At 27.5% G+C, this 25800-nt stretch overlaps 1 protein-coding gene across 2 annotated transcripts in view; it reads left to right on the forward strand.

Moving 5' to 3' along the window:
• The first annotated feature begins 382 nt into the window (after nt 1–382).
• The window catches only part of LOC136082291 (uncharacterized), a 91278-nt gene continuing 65860 nt past the window's right edge, over nt 383–25800 (forward strand). Inside the window, exons 1-2 of one of the 2 annotated variants that reach the window (XM_065801051.1) lie at nt 383–542; nt 22557–22629. In XM_065801051.1, coding sequence (XP_065657123.1) covers nt 22563–22629 — 67 coding nt within the window. In that variant the 5' untranslated portion in view covers nt 383–542; nt 22557–22562. Of the gene's footprint in view, nt 543–2667; nt 2899–22556; nt 22630–25800 lie in introns of those variants that run through there. The other variant, XM_065801050.1, reaches the window with a different exon arrangement.

The following is a 25800-nucleotide window of genomic DNA, read 5'->3' on the forward strand; positions in this document are numbered from 1 at the left end:
ATGCTGACCAAAGTTAGACTAATCTACCCTAATTAAGTTGGAAACGTTTTAAATTAGATAAAAAAATAAAGAAAGAATGAATTAAGACTTAACATTCACCAAATATTCAATTCATTGAACGCAGTTTTTAAATAATAAATAAACTCGTAAAAAAAAAAGGAAAAAAAAAAGTGAAATTTGTAAGAAATAAAACCAAAATAAAAAAAATATGCTTTCTAATAATTTGCTTAAAGATACCATAAAGTTTTCATGTATTTATTGCTATTAAAGCCAATTTTTGTGTATTTAGCGAATTGCTTACACGAAATTGGATTATAATATACTTTCAGTGACCATTTCCGGTTCTTTTTCACGCAGGAGAGCGCGAGGAAAAGCTTAAGTTATATAATAATAATAAATACTAATTATATAGTAAGACATGATTAAGATTTTAAGGCATTTAACTTTAAACGTCTTAATTGATACTACCGAACTACTAAGAAAAGTTGATAAAGTAAACTAGAAAAGTTGGTAAAGGTTAAAGAAAGAACTTACACTTTGAAGTATGAATTTTTGTGTGTAACTATAAAAGTTTGAAAAGATATGGTTTGAAAATGTTTAATTTCTTGTTTTATTAAATAAAAAGTTTCTTTTTTCATATAAATTATCATTCATTTATTAAAAAAAAATCTTTATCTTAAGTTCACATGTCTTTAAATACACAGCAGGTATAATATTTTATTCTACGTTGCCAATCAGACAGTTTTTTATTATTTTTTTATTTGTATATCATATTGTATGTCATTTGTTGTGCTATATTATATTATATCATATTATGCCGTATATACTATTATTTCTTCGTAACGTATTTTTCTTGTGACGAGTTTTATTCGCAGGAGTCATAAAGATTAAAAGTGACTTGAAGATTAATGCAACTTACGTAAACTATTTTATAATCTATATTATTGTTTCCTTTTTTTGTTGTTGTTATTGTTTTATATAAACTTTGCCAAAAATTTTAATTAGTAAAAATCCGTTATTCAAAATGAAAAAAAATTGAAAAAGCTTGAAACAATGAAAAAACAAAATTTTTGAGAACAAAAATCATAAACCCTCAGACTTTCAACATCATGCATTCTGTTCCCTTTAAAGAAAGTGAGTGTATGTGTTGCATTGTTACACTCTAAAGAAATCACCTGAATGTAATGGATTAGGCAACAGATCAAACCGTCGTTATTGCTCCAACGATTTTTGGTTAAATTCACGGATTCAAATTTTAACGCATTGAAGTCCGTTGATATTAATCCGTTAAAATAAAGGATTTGTTACGTTATTGCAACGCATAATCAGTTGAAACAAAGGAGTTTATACGCTTGTGCATTCAAATAATGAGATGTTGCAACTCTGTTAAATAAAGAGGTTAATACATTAAAAAAACACTATTAAAATTAAAGAGAAATTAAGCAATGGATAATTGTTATATAACAAAATAATTCTTTTATTAGAGAACTAGTGTTTAACATTATAAATGTAACAATAATTACACCTATCCAATACAAGGACTAATATTGTAAAAACTAGCATGGTTGAGAGACCTGTATTTCTCAATTTGTAATGTTGCTTAGTCGTAATAGTCGTAATGTTGCTTCTCTTTCTCTTTTCTACAAATGCTATAATGGACACTGCTCTAAAAAGCTAGCGTCTCTTGTGCCATCTACTATAATTCATTCTCGTGTTACTCGTCATTTAATTAAGTGTCATCCTTTTATCCGTCATTCAATTAAGTGGCTTCCTTCATTTTGCTTTCCTGATTCATATAATTTGCAATCTTTTAAGTCGTCCGTCAATCGTTATCTTGCCCTACAATCTTCATCTTTTCTCTTTCAGTAACTTCCAACTTTAATTAGTGGCTGCTTGCAGCCTTGCTGGAAGCGAAGATGTTTAAAAAAAAAAAAAAACCTTCTCTAGCTAAAAAAAATATTGAAACTTTAAAAAACTGGTATATTTTAACCTTAGTGCAACAAACCTTTTATATTTAATGTAAATGTGATTATATATAATGATATATTGTAAATGTGATATATAATGTAAATGGGTCTTGTAAGTAAAAAAAGATCTTTTAACAACTTATTTCTATGGATATTTCTACTAGTAGACAAATTTATTTGAACAATAAAATAACAAGAAACAATTGATTTAACTGTAATGCCTGAATATAAGTTATCGGTCCAACACAATTTTTCCATGATTAAACGATTTTGGGATGCTTATATAAGTCTTTATATTTCTCTCTATTTTTTATATTATATAAATACTCCGTTATTTATGTTGTTTTTGGTAAAAAAAAATTATTGTTAATTTACGTAGAGACGCTCTGAACTTTTTTAGAGTACATAATAATTTAACACAAACATTAACTAAAATTCTAGCCTTTAAGAATCGTTAAAACAAGAGCTTTTACCAGCTTTCATTTTGATGCAGGAAGGAGGGAGGGGAGGCAGCAAATAGTTGATCACTATAACTTTTTAAAAGTTATTCTTATTTAAAAGCAGCGTAAAAAAATACTTTACTATTGTACTTATTGGTATGTTTTGTAAAAGACATTTTACTGACTTACTGACTTTCCTTTTATTTATTAATCTGAAAAATTAATTATCTCCGTAACTATTTTAAAAATATTTTTCCGGTGAGTAATATAGAAAACTCTTTATAAACTGGCTTAATGTATTTTATGATCTATTATATGCACTTATTTGAAGGAACTTTCGCTGCGGGTTTTTATACAAAAACAAGTCAAGTTCATAAAAATCAGTTAATAAGAGATTGCTTATGCTAATAGTTATTTTACCATTACAGAAAGCTTGATTGTATTTTCGATATTTAAAAGTGGAGGTGCAATATTTAAAGATAAATAACCAGGTAAATATTTCGAACTTACAACATATTTATAGGATGCAGTAAAACGATCCATTTTTAATATTATTAAATTTCATTTAAAAAACAATTTTCCAGAAAGAATCAAAAATAATTACAGAGAACGTTCTATTGTTTTCTATAACTAACAGACAATGGTTTAAGTATCATAATTAACTATACAAAACGAAGACTCAATATTAACGTTTTAAACAAGCGTTTCAAAAACTGATGATTGATTAAGCATTTTGATCAACCATGATCACTGATTGTATTTTTTACAATTAACGGTCCACGTTTGATAATTTGACTTGTCCAACTTGTTAATTTGATATGATAGAACTTTTACGCATTTCTAATACTTTAATTGCAAGGTATAAAAAACATAAAGTACCATTTAGTTACACAGCAAAGTAATATTTGTTATACTTTTGTGATATTTTTGTTTTCTTGTTTTGTCTCCATAGACACGTCAAATGCCGCTCCACTGATTTTGTAATTTTATTAACGTATTTTAGTTTGTTTTTGATATAGTACATGGCTGATGGTTGCCGTAAAGGCATGAGACTTATAGTTCCATGAAAAGTTGTTTTTTCTCTGTGTAAATAAATATATATATATATATATATATATATATATATATATATATATATATATATATATATATATATATATATATATATATATATATATATATATATATATATATATATATATATATACCGCTCTATTTAGAAAGTAGTTTACTTTCTTCATTATTGAGCACTCTTAACCAAAATAGAGTTTTGTATTATTATTGAAATACAACATTAAAAATCAGAAAATAAATTCTAACAGAGGCATGTGATAGAATATCATAATGGTCTTATCGCCGAAACCTTTAATAGGAAAACAAAACAAATCTTAAAATACAAAAATAATAGAAATAATAATAAAATGTATTAGGGTACACATTGTACCCTAATCTTTTATTTTATATTACATTTAGTTACAATCAAAAGTATATGAAAGTATTTTCAATCAAAAGACTGAAGTTTTTTAATTTGTTCTTGAAAACAGGAAAAGTAATAGATAAATCAAAATGAGGTAAAACAATTCTATTCCAGAGATATGGTGCACGATATGAAATACAAAAATGTTTAAATCTTCTTTTACAAAACAGTTTATTTATATAATTATTTTATCATAAATTGTATTTGCTTACGGGCCTCAAAATAAATAGAACTTTATAAACTAATGGACATGAATCGTTTTTCCACATATAAATAAAACGTAAGACGTTAAATACATTTAGTTCGTATATATTAAGTATTCTCATTTTTATAAAATATTCTCTAGAATGTGAAAACCGATCTGCAAAAGTAATTAACCTGATCGCGTGTTTCTAACGGCGGTAAAGAAGTTGTAAATTATATTTGCTTGTGCTCCCTATAAATTAATTGCATCCTTTATATAACTGTGAACAAATGAGTAATAGAGTTGCGTTAAAATTTTTTTATTTAAATTTATTCTGGCTTTATAAAAGATTCCAATACTTTTGGAAACTTTCGTACAAATATAATTAATAGATTAGATTAAAAATTATTAACAGTGATACACGTTCTAAAGGACACGCAGGTCATAAAATATGATGGACTCTGACAACGTGCTCTACAATCACATAATACATATTTGCGTGATAACTTACAATATATATATTTATATATATATATATATATATGTATATTTATGTATATATATATATATATATATATATATATATATATATATATATATATATATATATATATATATATATATATATATATATATATATATGTATTACAATTATATATAAGACCGGAACAGTATTTTTCAAAGTCGATAGAGTTAATTTTAATTTTGAAGCTCTTGATATATTTGGCGTTCACGACGTCAGACGGCAATGTATTTTAAATATAAACAACCCTCAGTGAAAAAGAGTATTAACGGACATCGAATTTACATTTTAGTTTGCTTAATTTGAAATTATGTTCTCGAGTGTAAATATAGTTAATTAAAAAGAAATTTGATTTAATTAGGCAAACTAAATTGTTCAGAATTTAGTAACATGTAATCATGTCTCGCTTAAGGCGACGAATTTCTAGTAGTTCTAAACCAAAAATTCTAAGTCTATTTAAATATGAAAAGTTGTTTAGGTTAGCAATTCTCTTGGTAAAACGTCTTTGCACTCTTTCCACTGTTTTGTTCATTTCAGTGCGGTTTGGCGACCAAACCGGAGAACAATGTTCTAAGATCAGTCTTATATAAGTAGTCTAGGCTTTTACGATAACACATGGATCACGACTTTTAAAACACTTAAAGATTAGATACCCTCGAATGTTTGATGTGCGGACGATATTTGAAATATGGTTATTGTAATTTAAGTAAGAATTCATGGTCACACCAAGATCTTTTGGGTTTGTAGACCAGGTTAAATTATAACCACCTATTTGATAGTTGTAGTTTATATCTTTACAAAATGAAGTAGGTGCTATTCTATGAGTAAAGCACTTATTATTGGCTACTTTTAACGGCCATTTTTTGACCAGAGGTACACTTTATAAGTGGCAACAGCAAGATTGTGACTGTAATCGGCATCCTTAAATGAACTATATAACTTGACATTGTCAAATAAGTTGTTTCAAGCACCAAATCCTAATAAAATTAGGATTTGGTGCTTGAAATCTGATTTGCAAATTTTGGACCAATTTTGATAAAAAAACTTGTTAGATTCATGAGCTATAGTACTAGGCTCATATATACTTTTGTTATCAGCTTTAATAGTCTGGGGTAACTAATTTGAGCATGATTTTTGTTTTGTCACTAATTTCTTTTATTATTTCCCAAGTGCGTTCGGAACTATTTTTAGTTTTATCAAGGACCTTTAAATAAATGGACGTTTAACGCATTGCTATAGATCAAAAGAGCCACCAATTACTGAAATTCTATTTTTAGCTTCATTCATTGAAGTAATCCTTTTTTACCTCACAACTTTGTTTTGATATTTTTTGGTATTTGAATTTTTTTTACAAATAGAGTTCTAGAATAGTCATACAATTGAAAGACTTTTTTGTAATATAGTTATACAGGAGTTATACAAGGGTGATTGAATATATAGAATATTTTTTAAGAAAATAGTAAAATATATTACCTACATTACTTTACATAATTTTCATTATTTTATTGGATAGATGAGACAGTTATCATTTCGACGTATAATCGTATAAAAGTATTTCCATGTGACGCAAATGTTTCCTATTGTTTGGCTATTGTTATTTATAACAATTGCCAACGCGCATATCTTGGCTTTTAAACAATGACTTAAACGTCTATCTATTTAAGTGTCCTTGGTTTTCTTATAGTCAAACGCGGTCCGTTTTTATAGATTTCTTAAAACAACTTGAACTTTATAGGGTGACTGGACTGATAGTGCATCAAATATTTTTTAAATGACATTTTATGGCGCAGACTTTGAAAACTTGAATAAAATCGATGTTGTTTTAGTTGCCATTGAGTTGCTATTTGTTGGAGACAGACCACAATTTTAGTTCAAACATTAAGTTACCTAATTTAATTTATTCTAACCAAAGTGTAAAATATTTATGTGTTTGTTTTGCAAGAAACGATATATATCACAAGGTGACTCGTCACCTCAACGCCAAACACAAGGACAATATTACTGTTAAACATTTAGTAAAGAATAAAAGAAAGCAAAGGTTATTCTTTTTCCTATTAGGTTTTAAATTTATTTAATCCAGATTGTAGAAAAGCTTGCTTCAGATAAATAGTCCTCTGCTATAAGCTGAATTTAAAAATTTAAAACCAACTATAAATATTTCAAGTATTTCAAGAAGAAGTCATTATAGCTTAGTTCCTAGTAAAAGTGTAACAGATTCATTCGATGGAAATGCTGAAATATTTTACTGCTGATTCTTCAAAATATTTTCTGTAAAAGCAATTTCTTAAAAACTTACCCAAAATTGTACTTTTTTTTCTTGTTTTGAAGTAGCAAATCTTGTCTTTGTTTATCTGACTGGTACTTCTTTTATCAATGATATTATAAAGTTTAAGCATGTATCCCACATTACTAAACAAAACGTTTTATTATGATTTAGTGGATATGTGTTTGAAACCTTTAATTTTACAATTGGTTTTAGTTTTAACATTTCTAAGTTGTATCATGAGCAGTGTTTATTGTATTTGCAAGCTGCTAAATATGCATGATCATCTAACACTTTATATACAAGTTCGTAGATTTTACATTGCAAAAGATAAGCTGAAAGCTTTCAAGATTTAAAAAAGTAAAACTAAATTTTATTTTATTTTTTTTATTTTTGTCAAGCAACTATTTACAATTAAAGATGATTTCCGACATATAAAATATTTAAAAATACTAAATACAAAACACACTTTATCATATATAGTAGTTTCAAGACTGGAGAACCTGAAGAAGATAAAATCTTATCATCAGTAACCTTTGATAATAAAAAAGACAGTAAAAGTTTATTGTTAGAAAAAATCATACTTCTTAGAGGTTTAGCGTTTGTGAAGCGATTTTGAAAATAAATAATGCGTGCTGCATGATTTTGTTGTTTGAGGAGACAATTGAGTTTAGATTTGTTTGTACTACCCCAAACGATATTGCCATACGATAAATAACTATGTACAAATGCAAAATACAGCTGAGTTAGGGTAGATTTGTCTAAGATTTGACGGGTTTTATATAAAATATCAATATTTCTTGAGATTTTATTGCTAATATATTTAATATGATCTCTCCAGGATAAGTTTTCATCTATTAAGACACCAAGTAATTTATTTGTGAAAGAGCGCTCAATTTCCATGTTATTTATATATAGCATAGGTAAGGATTTAGGAATATATTGAAAATTTTGTTTAGAATGGAATAAGGAAAACTTAGTTTTTACAGTGTTTAAAGGTAGGCTGTTCGCGTTAAGCCAGATTGATATTTGTTCTAGTTCATTGTATGCAACTTGAAATAGAGAAATAATGTTATTGTGAGAATGAAATAAAGTGGTGTCATCTGCAAACATGATGGTAGACATAGTATTTGATGCTTTATATAGATCGTTGGCGTATATTAGAAATAGTGGAGGACCTCAGATGGAGCCCTGTGGAACCCCACATAATATTTTAATTTTTTTTGTCTGAAAACCGTCATTTAGAGATATAAACTGATTTCTATCAGTTAAGTAACTGGTAAACCATTTATAGTATGTATGGCATATTCCATAATATTTTATTTTATCTAGTAAAGTTTGATGGTTAACGGTATCGAACGCTTTCGACAAATCTAGAAATATACCTAAAGTGAAATTGTTATAAGAAGATGCTCCACTTATAACTTCAACTAGTTGCATAAGTTCATGCTCCGTAGAGTAATTTGATCGAAAACCATATTGGTTACAATAAAGAAGATTGTTTTCGTCCAAAAAGGAAAATAGCCTATTATACATGATAAGCTCGAGGATTTTAGAAAAAACTAATAACACTGAAATAGGTTGATAATTTGAAACCAGACTTTTATCTCCTGTTTTAAAAATGGATGTAATAATTTCAATTTTAAGTTTAACTGGAAAAACACCTGTATTGGGCGATTTGTCAAAAACATCTAATAAAACGTCTTTAATAAGTCCATAGCAATCTTTGATTATGCTTGCTGAAATAAAATCATAACCTGTTGCTTTATTAGTATTGAGTTTTTTCATCGAATCCTCAAGTTCTTTACTAGTGAGTTTTTTAAATTCTAAGTTTTTATCAGACTTTGATAATAGTTCGAGAAATGAACAGGAGTGTGTTTAATTTTACTGGCTAAGTTTGAACCTATGTTTACAAACAACTCATTAAATTTTATTGCTACCGATTTACCATCAGAGATCTGAGTGTCGTCAACGGTAATCACGCTTGGTAAGACTTTATTGTGAATTTTTTGTTTACCGAGAATCTCTTTAATTGCATCCCATGTTTTTTTCCCGTTACCTTTTAGGCTCAATAACTTGTTTTTGAAATATGTAGTTCGGGCTATTTTTTTGGTTCTTTCATATAGACGTTTGTGGTTTAAGTAATTGTGCTTGTCGCGATCTTTCTTTGATTTAATAAAACGTATATATAGCTTTTGTTTTCGCTTTGAACACTTTAAAAGGTTTTTTGAGAACCAAGGGTTGAGAAGTCTTTTAGTTTTAATTCGGTTAGTTTTGTTAGAAAAATGCTTGTCGTACAAATTAAGAAATTTATTTAGAAATAGGTTGTAGCGCATGTCTCGAGAAATGCAAAGTTCCAATTTATAGAAGACAACTCTAGTTTAAACATATTTTTTGCTTGGGTGGTAAAGATTCTTTTTTTTAAGAATGAATTTTTCTTTAGTATATTTTTTGGTTTTTTAAAAATTGCAAAGACTGGAAAATGGTCACTTACGTCACCTTGAATAATGCCTGATTTAAGTGTGGAATGGAAAAGAGTGTTTGTGAAAATATTGTCGATTGCAGAATAACAGTTTTGCGTGATTCTTGTTGGTTTCTTTATTATAGGCACCATTCCAAACTCATTAAAGCGATTGTAAAATTGTTGTATTTTAATATTTTCACCATATTTGAGATAGTCCACGTTAAAATCTCCAACAAATAAAAACGAGCTATCTTTCTTTTTTTTGCATGCGATTTCAAAATAGTCATTTAAGTGATTTTTAAAGTTGTTTAAACTTCCGTTTGATGGTCGGTATGAAGTTGTTACGATAATATTTTTTGATGGTTTGATATAAATTTCTAAAGTGAAAGATTCGAAATCCGGCTCAGAAAACGACAGGTCATACCTAGTTTTATAAGTAAATTCTTCAAGCACATAGACACATATACACCTGTTTACTCCACCTGTTTTCAAAGATTTACGTTCAAAGCTAATGGCTTTGTAATTGGGCAAAATAAAATTAGAATTTTGATAAAATGATGTGTCTAAAATCCAGCTTTCCGTTAAGCAAATTAAGCTAAAGGTAAAGTTTAGATTAAGTAGTAGGATTTTGAGTTCTTCAAAGTTTTTGGTAATACTACAAATATTTAAATGAAACACTGAGAATTGATTAGAAAAGCATAATTTAAATCTTTTAAGAAAAATAGAGGCTTTATCCGAGTCAAAGTAAGAAGTGTTTTTGTCGAAAGGTTGATCTTGAATATGTTTAGATTTTATTTGAGTACAGCCATTATTTATCATTTGTTTTAAGGTTATTTTTGATGACGGTTCTAAATTAGTGGTTGCTAGTGGCTATTTGTGGAAAATTCTAGTAAGATTATCATTTCAAATACCGTAATGAAACTTTATTTTTTCTTCTTCACTTCTTGACGCGTTTTTTTCGTTTCGTTCTATCAAATTTTTTTTGAGAATGAATTTTTAACTTGCTGTTAGATCACGACCTATGTACAAATTTACATATTCTTCGATTTTTCTTAACTTAATTGATGCTTTAAGAACCAAATTTTTGCTATTTACATCTTCAAGCTCGATAAGCAAAGGATCAATGATTCCTTTAGATTTAAGGCGGCGAATAAATCTAACTCTAGTTCCATCGGATTCAATAGCACTAAGTAAGTTATTTACTTGTAATTTGTCATTTTTGTCAGCTTGTAATCCATAGATGATGACATTTAATTCTTTGCGTTCCTGCTCTTTACGTTCTTTTGTGGTTTCAAATAGAAGTGACAATTGGTCATTCGTTTTTTTTGGCAGCCCCTGATACAACTTTCGACCACAAAGTTTCTTTTATATCAGAATTGATTTCCTTTGATTTTTCTATTTCTGCACTTTTACTTTTCAGTTGCTTGTTTTCTTTAACACATTCTGCAACCTCAGACTTTAAGTTTTTTATTTCATCCTCGAAATTTTTTCATTGCGCTATCTATCATCTTTTTTATCTGTTTTTCTTGCGAAGCAGTTAAATTAGTCATGGTTTTGCTTATTTCCTTTTTTTAATGATTAATTGATTTCTGGTATAGTGTTGAAATTGTTATATAAAGAACATCAATTAAAAATCACCCTGTATTTTGGAACAAGAACATTAAAGAGAAAGTGAGATGATTTGAACCTACTAAAACGGCTATTTTCATAGCCACATATTTTTTTTTAATATTATTGGTATATAATTAGCTCCTAGAGTAGTAAAATAAATACTTCATGTATATTTAATAGTTTTATGGTGTAGTAAATTTATAATAAAATAACAATACAAGATTGAATAATAAAAAATAATATAATTGTCTTTTTATTTTTAAAACATTAATGAAAACACTACTATTTTACATATATTTTACAAATATAAAAAATTTTAGTTTTGAACTAATCTAATAACATCTTCTTTTTTTTTTGCATGACTTAGTACTATATTACTAACACTTTATATTACCTGTGTAGCTAAATACATTACATTTCCAGCTACTAAGAATATTTTTTAGTTTTTTATTTTGTTATTACTGAAGCCGAAGTCATTTAATGATGGGTTATCCTCGCAAGCACTAAGTGATTGTTAGTGTCGAAAATAATTTTCAAATAAGCTATTCCATAATGTAATAAAATTTTTAATAAAGCAAAAACTTATTACTTAGGCAGCAAGTTTAACACTTCTTAATAAGTATTTTGTCAACTTTGTATGCTCAAAAGTAAGTTTAGGTAAAATAAAAAAGCCACATTCTCTGTCTTCATAGAATATATAAGCAATATTACACCGTATAAACATACCATCCTAAAAAATATCTTTTTTTTCCGTATGTTTTAAGTTGGATAAATCACATTTAAATAAGACAATAGCAAGTTGTCTTATTTTAATGTGGTGGATTAGGTATAAACGAATCATTTAAAATGCCTTTTCAACAACTTGGGGTTTACAGAAACATCACCACAAGTTACAAGAAATAATTTTCAAAAAGTTTAGTTTACAAGTTTTGATTGCTTTCTAAATTAAAAGAAACGTTTGTCATGCAGTGGCACAAGTTGTGAAAGTCAGCAAGATTAGTTAAGTATATCATTGTACACTGCAGCTTACTTTGAAACTAGATAATTAGTTTACTACTTTCTTTGAAACTAGATTATAACATGAAATATCTTATTTTAGTTAAAGATATTGAGATTTTGAGATATTATTTTTCTGCATTCAACAAAATAGATAATAAATCATAGCTAAAGCTTAAATTTAACTTAAATCAAGATTTGAAATAGAATTCTGTAACTTAATTTAATGCACTGTGATTTTCAAATAGAACTTTGTATTTTTCTTTTAATACACTGTACTTTTTTTTTTTATTTTTTTTTTATTTTTGGGTATACCACATATCCTACTCTAAGAAATTTCTTATATTTTAGAGTGTTTTCCAGGAATTAGTGCTTTTAAATCATCTGAAATGATAAAATTGTATCTGAATTTTTCTTGTTTCCAGAAAAGATACCAACATAATGCGAGGAATGATATATAAATTATCAACTAATCCAGCTAAGTAAACTTTAGATAGAATATAGTGCTCTATTAGCTAACATTTTAAATAAATATACTTTTAACATATGATACTAAGCATTTATACCCATATACATCCATCTTGTTATACAGTCGATGAAATGTTTGCATCTATAACATATTTTCATAGAGCATATAACTTATATGCTAGTATGATATAAGCTATATGGTTTATATATGCATATTCTTACCACTACAAAGTGTGTAACGTAACTACATTTTCCTACAGTTGATGTCTTTATTTTATGCTATATTTATAATTTTTTTCGGAATACTAAATATATATGCTATCCAAAATAATAAATTGAAACTGAATAACCAAAACAAACACAATTTGCTCTTGCCATTTCAATATTTATCCCAAAATATATGCAATTTAACTATAGCGAAATACAATGTTTACAATTTGATGCACTCTAAAGTGACCTGAGCACTAGTATAGAGAGGAACTTAATAGTTATAAGAAAACGGCACGCGTTTCCAGACTAGTTAAATACTATGACTATGGTTTTATCAAGTATTAAGTAATTTAATTTAGACTATAATATTGATATCAGCGCCGTACCAAAGAGATTTTAATAAAGAGGAAGCAGGGCGGGATGGGGGTGGGGGTGGTGAAGTATCTATTTTTTTGCCGACTAAAGCCAAAAAAATTATTTTTGACGACAAACTTATCTCCAAAAAAAATAAAAGTCTTCGTTTTCCGACATTTGCCGACTATAGATCCCATTTTGCCGACTCCAATTTGTCTAATTTGCCGACAAATAAGCTTCGTATATATATATATATATATATATATATATATATATATATATATATATATATATATATATATAATATATGTATGTATATTCATATATGTATACCACTCTTTCTCCTCATACTTTACTTTCTACAGGATCAATACTGTATATTAAAAAAAAAATAAAAAGGGAGAGGGCGGAGCTTTTGCCCTAAATTTAAGCTCACTCTTTATGTGCCTTATGAGATGTGGGCTCTCAATTTGATCTGCAATAAGCTGAAAAAGCATTGTAAGATGTCTAAAATGAAACAAAATAGTAATAATAAATTAAGACATTATAAAAGAAGTAAAAACATTAAATATACACTACAAACCAATTTACCTGTTGCTGATGCTTTTTCTAGATCATAGTTAAAAATAGTCAAAATCTGTAAGAAAAGACATTTAGCTATTACACAAAGTAACAAAAATATAATAGCTATCAGTGCAATCAAATTTTGTAATTTGATCAGAAAATAGAATTATTCTTACCTTGATTGATCAGAAATTATTCTTACCTTGATTGCGACAAACTAATTTTTTTTTAAACTATTAGCTAATGATCAACTTTAGCAAATTTTAAATAATTAAAGTTTACTAAGTTATACCATATTTTAACAGTAGACAAAGTAAACATGATAGTTGGTAGAGCACCAAATTAGAACTAAAGAAATAAAATAACAACTAAATTTGCTATGTGATGCATATTTTACCTATTGAGTTCTCGCCCAGTCTGATTTTTTTCCTAACCTAATAACTTCACTTTTTAAACTAGCAGACATAAATAAGAATCAAAGGAGTGTATAAAAATGATGCTTAAAATAATAAAATTTGAACTTTTATTTTTAGATTGATCTTTAAGTTTTCTTTCTTAAACTTATCTAAAATACAGAGTAAGCAAATAAAAAAGAGTAAAACATAATAATCTAATTATATTCTACTCTACTATTAGCCATATTTAAATTAGATGTTTTAAAATAATTGAGCAAAGTGTAAAGAAAACATATTTCTTTCAAGAACTTAAACTAAATTTATAAATAAATTGATAGAATCTTTTTAATTAAGTGTTAGATGTTATATATTTAAGGTAGTTCTAATTAATTATTGACAAAATATTATAAGCATTTAATAAAAATAAAAAAAAATAATAAAAAGTAATTGAAAATTTTTTTTTCCAGATAAAAATTCATAAATAAATCAAATTGATAAAATTATAAAGCCTGTCTGCTCAGCAAGTACTGCTAGCATTGAACAGTGAAATGAAATCCTCCATCATAAAATATCTAGCATTATTTTGAAATGTACTTAATGCAAGATTTGTAATAAATAAGTAAATAAAAAACCAATAATAGAAAACCTCTATAAACAATCATTTGCTTCAAGTGAAGAAACTTGGAAATATTGAAACTTCTTGAATTAATTTTTTTTATATATTTAATATTCTTAAGAAAAAAGGTCAATAATACGATGCAGAAAAATTAAAACCTGTGTATGTATGTATGTAAGTATGTAAGTATGTATATATACATATATATACATACATATATATATATATATATATATATATATATATATATATATATATATATATATATATATATATATATATATATAGTATGAATATATATATAGTATGAATATATATATAGTATGAATATATATATAATATGAATATATATATATATATATATATATATATATATATATATATATATATATATATTTATATATATATATATATATATATATATATATATATATATATATATATATATATATATATATATATATATATATATATAAATTAGTAAAAAACACTTATCTAACTTTTTCTTCTACTTGAAGTTTCATCATTGCTGGATCATCAGGAAGAGTCTCTCTTCAAGTAGAAGAAAAAGTTAGATAAGTGTTTTTTACTAATTTATTATTGCTCTGTTCTTTAAGAACATTGAGCACTCTATTTGTAAAATACACTAACATAATTTACATATATATATATATATATATATATATATATATATATATATATATATATATATATATATATATATATATATATATATATATATATATATATATATATATATAAATATATATATATATATATATATAAATATATATATATATATATATATATATATATATATATATATATATATATATATATATATATATATATATATATATATATATATATATATAGCAGAAATGTAAGGTTATTATCTATAATTTATAGAAAATAACCTTACATTTCTGCTATGTTTGGGGAATACTTGCAATGCAACAATATTTTCAGCGTCAATAAAAATTATAAAGTTCATTATATTATCAAATATAGACATATTATTAAAGCCTAATCATTCCAGTTTTTAAAACATTTCTATGTTAATACAAAATTCTAAAAAGTAAATCCAAAAGTTTGGAACAGTCTCTCTATCCAAAACCAAACTTCAGCTGTAGATTTATTGGTTCTGTAAAATGCGATTTCCGCATACCTATTATAATTGCATCGATTAAAACTACCGTGAATGGGGGTGACAATGAACGCTTTTTGAACATTTTTGCATCATGGAAGAAAACTGTTTGCCTAACCACTACCATTTTTTTGCAACAGAACATTATACTTTTCAGCTTTCTGTAAAAGTTGTAAGCCTGATCAACACTATGAAGTAAATGCCTTAGTTTTCTGGTTTTACACGAGTATATACGTATTTCCGAAACGGGGTGAAAATGAACAGCCGATTTGGGGTGACTTTGAACACTACACATCGTTTTCATATCCTAAATTAAGGCTATATTACAATAATACAATGGGGGAAAGTACTGTTAAAGATCAAACAGATAACAGAAAGTTTATTGTAAATAGAACAATTTTTTTTAAAATTCAGTTCATGTTAAAAAATTAACATACTACTTTTAAAACCTAGTTTCTTTAATATATTTACATGTATCACAATATTTACAAAGCTATCCTACATAAAATAGCACATCAACTGCCACTATCCTTCAATTTCTCAAATGATTCACACATGCTGCATACAAAGTTGATATTTTCAATCATGAGCTCATAAAAATAATCTTTATCATGAATGAGGCCACAACACTGGAGGTGATATGGTTTACTGCAATTATCGCATTGAATCCATACATCATTGCTTAACTCTACCCACTTTTTCTTACATAAAGCACAGTACCAATTACTATTTGTGTTGTTGTTAAGCTCTGTTGAACTTGATGCCATTGACTTTTCTAAACAATGAATTCTTTTACCTGGTTCCACCTTTGGACCACGTGGTTTGCGTTTTGCAGGTGGATTTGCGCCTAATCCTAAATTATTTTTTAAAATATCTAAAACAGATTCGTTAAGAATCATTACGGTGTCTTTACCACCAGGATCTTTATATTTTCCTGGAAGGCTTTTTATAACCTCTGTTTTGTCCATTGGGTAGATCCCCGTTGCTCGAAATCCGCTAATCAAAGCTTCTGGCCGCAAAGTGTTATTCAATTTATTTAAAAGCGTAGGTAGGTGTTCCTTTGGGATTGCTCCTTTGATACGACTTTCTACTCTCCACTTCAAAAGAATACTCCTCCACGACTGCTTTAATCCTCTAAATACAGCAACATCTAGTGGTTGACAGAGATGAGTTGCATTTGGGGGCATTGTTATAAACTTGATGTTATGTTGAATCGTGGCTTCAATAACTTCAGGAGAAAAATGAGAACCAAGATTATCCCCAATTAACAATGCTGTTCCGGCTTTTGAAATAGCAACAGGTAAGTATATTTCCATAAACCATTTAGTAAATGTTCTACTACCAAACCACCCATTAGGAGTGATGTCATAAACAGTTCCAGGTGGTCCACCTTGAGTCCAACCCTGGTAAAGATTCTTTGCTTTATAAACAACCATGGGCGGCAAAAACTCTCCGACAGCATTGCCAGAAAACATTAAACTGGTCGACTGCTTTGAATATTCTTGTTTTTTTCAACACGGTTTCCATGGCCACGACGAACAATAACGGATTTGGACCCTGGATTATCTGTTATATTGGTCTCATCATAGTTGTAAATATTTTCTGGAGGTATATCCTTTAACTCTAGGTACAAATTATCAAAATATTTGTTAAGGGTTTCTTCGTTTACCACGGCTCTACTATGTTTCACATTGTCTGCAACCCTATTTGTTAAACAATGTCTCTTCATGAAAGACTGAACCCAATCTACCCCAGGCATATTATTTTTGAATCGAGCGTCATTTATCTTCACTTTATCACAATAAGATTTGACTAAAAGTCTTATGTTCAACGAATCAAATGGTACTCTCCAGTCAGTCATATGAATAATTGTTTGGACAAATAAATTTTCAATTTTACTATCAAGTCTGGTTTGTCCGCCATGCTTTTTAGGAACTTGATCTCCAAGCTTTACTTTTTTATGTAATGTTCCTAATAGAATATTGTACATTTTTGAAGCCTTCCTTATGGTAAATCCATGGTTTTTTACTTTAATTACAGCTGTTTCTATGTCTTTTTTTGTGTAGCTTGTTTTATAACCACGACTGTTTTCCTTTCTTTTGTAATTTTGAGGCATAGTTCCTAAAGTTTACAAAGAAAAGCCTAATTTCGTATTAAAAAAAATATCATTTTAAAATGAGCTTTTAACCGGATACAGGCAAGCTATACCTTAAATTATTATTTTATTAAAACATTATGTACCTGAACGTGATGCGAGCCAACTTTAATGGCGTTTAGATGTGGGGTTCTTAAGATATTCCTTGATAAGTGAGTTAATTGCCTTAACCACGTAACTTGCAATGTTTATATGCGATAGAGAAAAGGCGGGAAAAGATAATTTTGAGGGCAGCCGAAAATTATCTTCAACAGATTATTTTTAAGGCAAGTGAGTAAAAAAATTTCAATTTTTGGCTATATTTTATGTGCTACTTCATCATTTAGTAAAACTAGTACTGGTGTTCATTTTCACCCCGCTGTTCATAGTCACCCCCGATCACGGTAGTATTTGTTCATTGGTTTTCTTTGATAATAAGGTGATCTTTGTAAAAGCGTTATTTAGCATTGTACAGTTATTGCAATAAGTTTTTTGACTTTTGGTAAGTATTTATAAATTTATTTATAATTAAAAGTTATTTATAAAATTATATTAATAAATTTACACAGCAAAATCTTACAATCAAAATCTTATATAAAAATTATAACTTGAATATATTATTTATAAGGACAACTAAGTATTTTCAAAAAATAATTTTACTAGGTTGCAAAATTCATATTTTGAGCTTTAATGACCATTTTAGTAAAATTATAAGCAGGGTCTTCACGAAGAGGTCTCTCATGTGGAGGGAAAGGGGGTGGGTGAGGGGGTGGGGTGGGGGTGATGGGTTGTCATATGTGTTTTTCCAACTAGAGACAAAAAAAGGTCCTTGATATTTACCAACTATACTTCAAAACTTGCCAACTCAAATGCTAAATGTATAAAATTGCCAATTCAATTGAATTGAATTTGAGTGTACTTTATGATAAAATAAAAATTAAAATGTAGAATGGACATTATATATGTATTTGATCAAATACATATTTAATGTCCCCTCTGCATTTTAGTTTTTATTTTAACATAAAGTACACTCAATCCGGTCAAAACTAAAAAACATTGGGAGGGGGAAGGGAGGCATAGTTTTTTCGACTTACCCAAAAAATTCCCTGTTAAAGCCCCTGGGCCTCGATAGTTGTATTTAAGCACTTTTGCTTTTTTTTGACTAACTCAATACGTTTAGCTATATTTCCTAGAGATTGCAGAAACTTCACTTTCTTTCTGACTAACTATGTTTTAAGTATTTATGTTCAAAAAAACAAACAAAAAAGCAAACAAAATTTAACTCAAAAAAGCAACAACTTAACCCAATAAAAAACGCGTCTGTTCACCCAACATTATATATATATATATATATATATATATATATATATATATATATATATATATATATATATATATATATATATATATATATATATATATATATATATATATATATATATATATATATATATATACATATATATATATATATATATATATATTGTATTTAGGTGCCCCTAAAACCCAAGAAGTCCTTACGGTCTTATCACAGAGTACCGTGAATAAACATTTAATAAGAAGTTCACCCCTTCTTTCTAACTGATGTCGCAAAACTTGCCTAGAGGTATGATTGAACCACGGATTCTTTGTTTCTGAGACAAGTGCACTACCACTGCGCCACTTTCCTTATCCAGGCACCAGGTATTGAAAGTTCATATTGAAAACCAGAAGATACAGCCTTCTTTTTTTTCACTTCATCAATTGTTTATTTCAGTGGGTTTTGCACCACAAATTGGGAAACATTGAGCAGATGATGCTATATTTGAAAGGGGGGTTAAAGAAAGATGGTGGCGGAGAGTTTTTAGGTTTAAATCATAAAAACTTTATAGTTTGTTTTTTCAGAATATTAGTCTTACACTGCTTTAATCTATGTAACTAAGAAATTACGTCATATTGATATCCCAACAGTCCGATTTTTTTGGCACCACACAAAATTATAAAAAAATTTTTTAACGCTTTTAGACAGCCTCTAAAATTTACTTTTATTTTCAAACAACATGCCTAGTTAAATGTATAAATTTCCAAACAAAAATTATTTCAAAAATATCTGAGGAGGGACAATCTCCCCCATTGCTCTTCTATGGATCCGCCCTTGTACTGACAAACTTTATTTACAATTAATTTATATACTACCAACAAATAAAACTTCACGATAAACTTAGCCATCTAAGTTTTCCATGGGATACAAAAAGTTCACCTTTTGCCTCACTTACCCGTTTAAACATTCATCGCTGAATAACCAATTTCCAGGCAGTAATCCAAACTTTAATGCAATCAAGAATCCGTTTTCGCTCATCCAAACTCCATTGTCCAGTTATATAAAACTTTAACTATTCAAACACTAACCTATGGTCTTGAACTTTGTGAACATAAAAAAACATTTATACAAAAGCTTGATATAGTCGGAATAAACGCACCGAAGTCACTCCTCAACGATACCAATCATTACACAAGAAAACAAGCTAAGCTTATTTATTCGCCTGATGATAAACTAATGATAAATTTGTCTGATGATTAAAATGATAATTGATATTGTAAAGAGGCAGCTAAAAACAAAACAGCTTCACAACCTTTTTTAGATAGTGTCAAGGTTTTGTGAAATAGTCATGAACTAAATATAGAGAAAATAATGCAAAGTAAAAAAAAAATCACTGGCTTAAAAAACCTAATTCCTGGTATGGATCTTCCAATTCTAAAACGTGCTGGAACTCAAAAGAACAAATAATAATCTTAAAGGACATTCTTGAAAAAAAGGTGAAAAGATGATCATGATTGAAAGAAAATTTAAAAAAAAAAAACTTAGTGTTGAATAAATATATAAATAAAAAAATAAATAAAATAAATATGCATGTTTAAGTTTTAAAAAATGTTGTCAGTTCACTAGTAACTTTTGATATAAAAGAAATCTGACAAAATAATTAAAAAATATCATTATTTTTTATTTTTTTAATATAGCAACTTGATTGACATAATTAAAGTCTATTATACCCAGTGCCGTGACTACTAGATCCGAGGCTCCCCCAAAACCTGTCACAAGAGCCCCAAATTTTTTAAAAATTTTTTTCATTAGGTATTATTAAAAAAAAAAAGCTTTAATAACAAACAAAACTAACATTTTATTCCTTTTATAAAATTTACATTTTAAATCTTATTGAGGAAGTATTAAAAGTCAGACACCATTAAAACTTCAATATATTAATACATTTTTATCTTGATTATTTCAGAGCAATTTTCTTAAACGCCACAACAACTCCACCTAATAATGACTACAAAATTGGATCTTAAATTAAAACTGATTAAATATGTTTAGTTATCATTGTACAATATTGATGAAAATATTGTTCTCGATGAAGCAGAATCTGCCAAGTTGATCTTACAAAAAAAAAAAATTTAATTATAAATTTTGAAATGTTAGTGAGGTTTAGAACCACTTTCTTTCTTGTTTTTTATGACATAAGATAATATACTTTATCATTGATATTGTATTATTGATAATATAAGATAATATTTATTGTTATTACTCCGTAATAAAAACAAGAAGTTAGTTACTTTTTTAACAAAAAGCAATTAACTTCTTTTTTTTGAGAAAGAACTAGCAAATTCAAAACAAAACTATTTGTCAAGACATTAAACCATGATAAATTATTTGAATCTTTTTAAATATTACAAAATTGAGCTTAAGATACATAAGCAAATCTTCTAGAAACAATAAAACACAATCAATCAATATATTTTTACTGCAATAACTGCATATTAATACAATTATGAGGGACAATTACAAACATTTACAAACTGATAAGGTAAAAGGACCTATGATAATATAAAGCAATTATTGTAATAATAATAATAATAATAATAATAATAACAATAGTAATAATAACAATAATAATAATAACAACAATTATAATAACAAAATTATGGTAGATTTAAAAATAGTAATAATACCAAAACAATAACAACACATAGGGATATAATTTCAAAGTATAATAAATAAAAACTTTTATGCCTTCAGTTGCTATTAAAAAGAGGCTTTAACTACAATGCTATTAAAAAAAGGCTTTAACTACATTTAAGTATTCAGTCACTCTAAAACATATACACACATGACTTGTGTGTATATGTACACATGCTGTGTACACATGCACTCTTGTACAGATATATATGCATGTAAATAAACTCACATAAGTAAATATATTTGTTTATACACGTACACATATACATACGTACACCTATACACGTACACGTGTACATACACAGAGTGCATACGTGCATAAATTACAAACTTACGTCCATCAAAGTTCACACGCATATAAATATACATATATGTAGCAAAAAGAGTTAAAGAAAAAGAAAACTAGATAGGTTGTATTTTTTTCTACTCCTAACCTACTGTTAAAAATAAGGGAAAATGAATAGCAGTTATAAATTAGAATTTCATTACTAACATCAAAAAATTTATCCTCAATAAAAACACTCAATATTGTAATAACTTAAAAAATAAGTAATAATTGTTCAGGTTTTTTTTTATCAAGTACAAAAAAATTTCAAATTAGCTTAAAGTTTTCATTAATATTACAAACTTTAAAGTTTTTCATTATTATTTATTAGTTAACATGGTCTTTTTATATAGCTTTTATATCAAAACTAATATAATTTTGTAACTTTTAGAAGTTTATATAATAAGAACTCTTTTTTTTTTAGGTTACAATGGCTAGTTTAACGCAGATTATCTTTTTATCTGTTTTGTTTCATTCATCATTAGTGTTTAGTCAAGGTAAGTGTTTAATATGGTAATTTAAGGTATAGAACTAAAACTTTGCCCAGTAAAGTTTTAACAGTTTTGTTAAAATTTTGCCCAATAAAGATTTTTTTGTTTTGCTTGTTTTTTTTATTTTTAAAGTATTGGATAATTTTCGAAAGTTAATAGTATTATACAAATGTTCATTCCATTACAGACATACAAGATTTTTTCCAAGTAAAAAAATTATATAAATTATGAAAAACGTAAATGATTTTTTAGAAAAAAAAAGTTAAGATAATATAGTTGAATATAACATTTATTAAATTTGAGTTTTTTTCCGACTTCCCTAAAGGTTATTATAACCCCTCTCCTTGTTTATTAATTTTGAAGCAATGTAAAACGATTTAAAATTTTTTTACCAATATGTATATATATACATATATATGTATATATATATATATATATATATATATATATATGTATATATATATATATATATATATATATGATATATATATATATATAGACACTATATATTTATATACGATATATATATATATCGTATATATATATATATATACGATATATATATATATATATACGATATATATATATATATACGATATATATATATACAGTAGACTGCTTCATTTTAAGGTGATGAAAAAATTTAAGGTACCATGGACAGGGCTGTCCTGAACGGGGTATAGGGGGTGTTCCACCCAAACCCCCTCCCCAAAGCTGTTGTATATTTTTTTTTTAGTTAGCGCATTTGTACATTTAGCTTTTCAGTTTTGAAGTATAGTTGGCAATTGTCAAATTTTGAGGACCTTTTTTTTTTTAGGTCTCTAGTAGGCAAAAAATAAATAAAATACCCCCCCCCCCCCCCCCGAGATATCTCTTCGAGACGGCCCTGACCATGGAGTCTTAACTGCTGCGCCGACCCATATTTTATTACACCTTTTGCGTTGGAAGTTGGAAAACTTTCGCTTTAGTTTGACATTTTTTCATTTTATTTTGGCAGCTTTTACTTTAATTTGACATTTTTTGATTATAATTTGGCACGAAAATTTTATCAGCCAAATGAATTCTATAAATTTATCAAGTTAAATTTAATAAATTCAAAAGATAAATGTTAGAATAAAATCCTTAATTTTTAAATTTAATGGAATCTACTCAAGACAATCATCAACCCACCACTGCCGCTCCAAAACGTAGCCACTACAAAAAGGTCACTAAACGTTAACGCATCTGCGATGCAGCCAATGCTGGGGACAACTGGAAACCAATTGCTGTAGCCAACGGTGTTAGCATTTGTACAACACGTCAATACATTGACAAAGATGATTTTGAGCGTTTGAAACACGGAGGGTTCAAGAAAAAAAAGCTTACTGAAGTTCATCTTGATGTCATTCAAGGATGGATTGAAAACGATTGTTAAATGACTTTGAACGAAGTTAAAACCCGAATATACAACGAGCTTCACGTCGATGTAGCAATTTCTAAGATACATCGTGCACTTGATGGTTGTGCTTTCACTTATAAAGACATTCATTACGAACTATTGAAAACAAACACAGAGGCTGCAAAAGAAGCTCGAAAGCAATACGTTCAAAATATTTGTGAACTGTTTGGTTATGGCAAAGTTCTAATTTCGATAGATGAAACAAACTATAAGCTTTTCACTGTACAATCCAAAGGTTAATCTTAAAGCACAATACCCAGGCAGTGGCACCTCGCAACGCATCCCAAAACGGAAAAAATATTCATTGTTGATCCAAGGGACTTGCATGTCTTTCCCCAACATCTTGAAGGACATTATGAACGCTCTCTCAATCTTCTTAATGTCGCGGTTGGGGCTTAATTTTAAGGGAAAGAGTTTTCCAAAAAAGTGCATTTTTCAAATATATTATTATATTACTAATTTAATATTATATTCTTAATTGGAATGACATTTTTTGCATATTTTTATTTTATTTATAATTACTTCTCCATAAATTGATTTGCTTTGTTTTGGTAGGTGTAAATTTTGTGTGCCAAATAAAAATGAAAAAATGCCAAATTAAAGCCAAAATTGGCCGACTTAAACGCAAAAAGGTGTAGCATAATTTTTTTATTTTGAATTTTGATCACTTTTAGGGATTGCTAAAGTGCCTCAAAAGTCATATTTTAAACTTTTTACCTTTTTTTAAGCCCATCATTGGCACGTTTGAGCATACACTAAAAACTCAAAAAAATTAATTTTTTTTTTCCATAGTTTTTTCTAAGTTAGAAGAAAAAAATTAAAATACATGGTAATTTTTTTTTTTTTTGAAATAATTTGACTAAATTTATTTACAAAAAAGCAAAGGCGGATTTTTTACTAATTTTTGCTCTTCGCGTTAAGTTTTGCGTATTTGCTTAATACTTTCGCGTCTTTGCTTAAACACGTTAAAGATATTATTTATTAGCAAAGACGGTATTTAATTTTGCTTTAAAAACGCGGGAAATAAATATTGTTTACTTCCATAATATACTTACTCCATATACTAATTAAAGCTATTTACTACAGATTTATTCATGCCAGGAAAAAGTAAAAAAAAAGTTGACAAAAAAAGTTTTTTGGTAGGGGAATCCAGGTCATCCTTACCAAAAGACAAGTTTTCTACAGAGCTTATTATCTATCGCAAAAGGTAATTGCCGGCAGTGCCGGTGTCATGAAATAAATTAACCCCTATAATAAATTAACTCCCGTAGTGTAAAAAATTACCCGGTGAGTTAATTTATTTCGAAATAGATTAACTCCCCTTGAAATAAATTAACCCTGTCGGCGAAACAAATTAACTCCCCATAATAATAACTTCCTTGGAACAACAACTTATACGAATTACGAAAAAACTATTTCAACTTGATGAAAACTACAAACGTGTCTGTTTTTACATCTGTTAAATTGATATGGATATAATAACAGTAGCACTACATACACAGGCCTCCGCGGGAAGCGAGGGCTTTAGCTCTCGCTCTCGCCCACACTCCCGTAAAATGGTTTACGGGAGCAATTTACAGCTCTCACTAAAGTAGAATTTTTTCTATAAAAAGAATATCATTGTAACTAAAATAAAAAACACAAAGTCATTTTTATAAAAAAAATTTATTAATTGGATAATAAACTGTAATGCTTTTTAAAAGGCACGGTTTTTGCAAAATAAAAAATTTTTTACGTTT

This window comes from Hydra vulgaris, chromosome 07 (assembly GCF_038396675.1).
Source record: "Hydra vulgaris chromosome 07, alternate assembly HydraT2T_AEP".
In the NCBI taxonomy this organism is placed as follows: Eukaryota; Metazoa; Cnidaria; class Hydrozoa; order Anthoathecata; family Hydridae; genus Hydra; species Hydra vulgaris.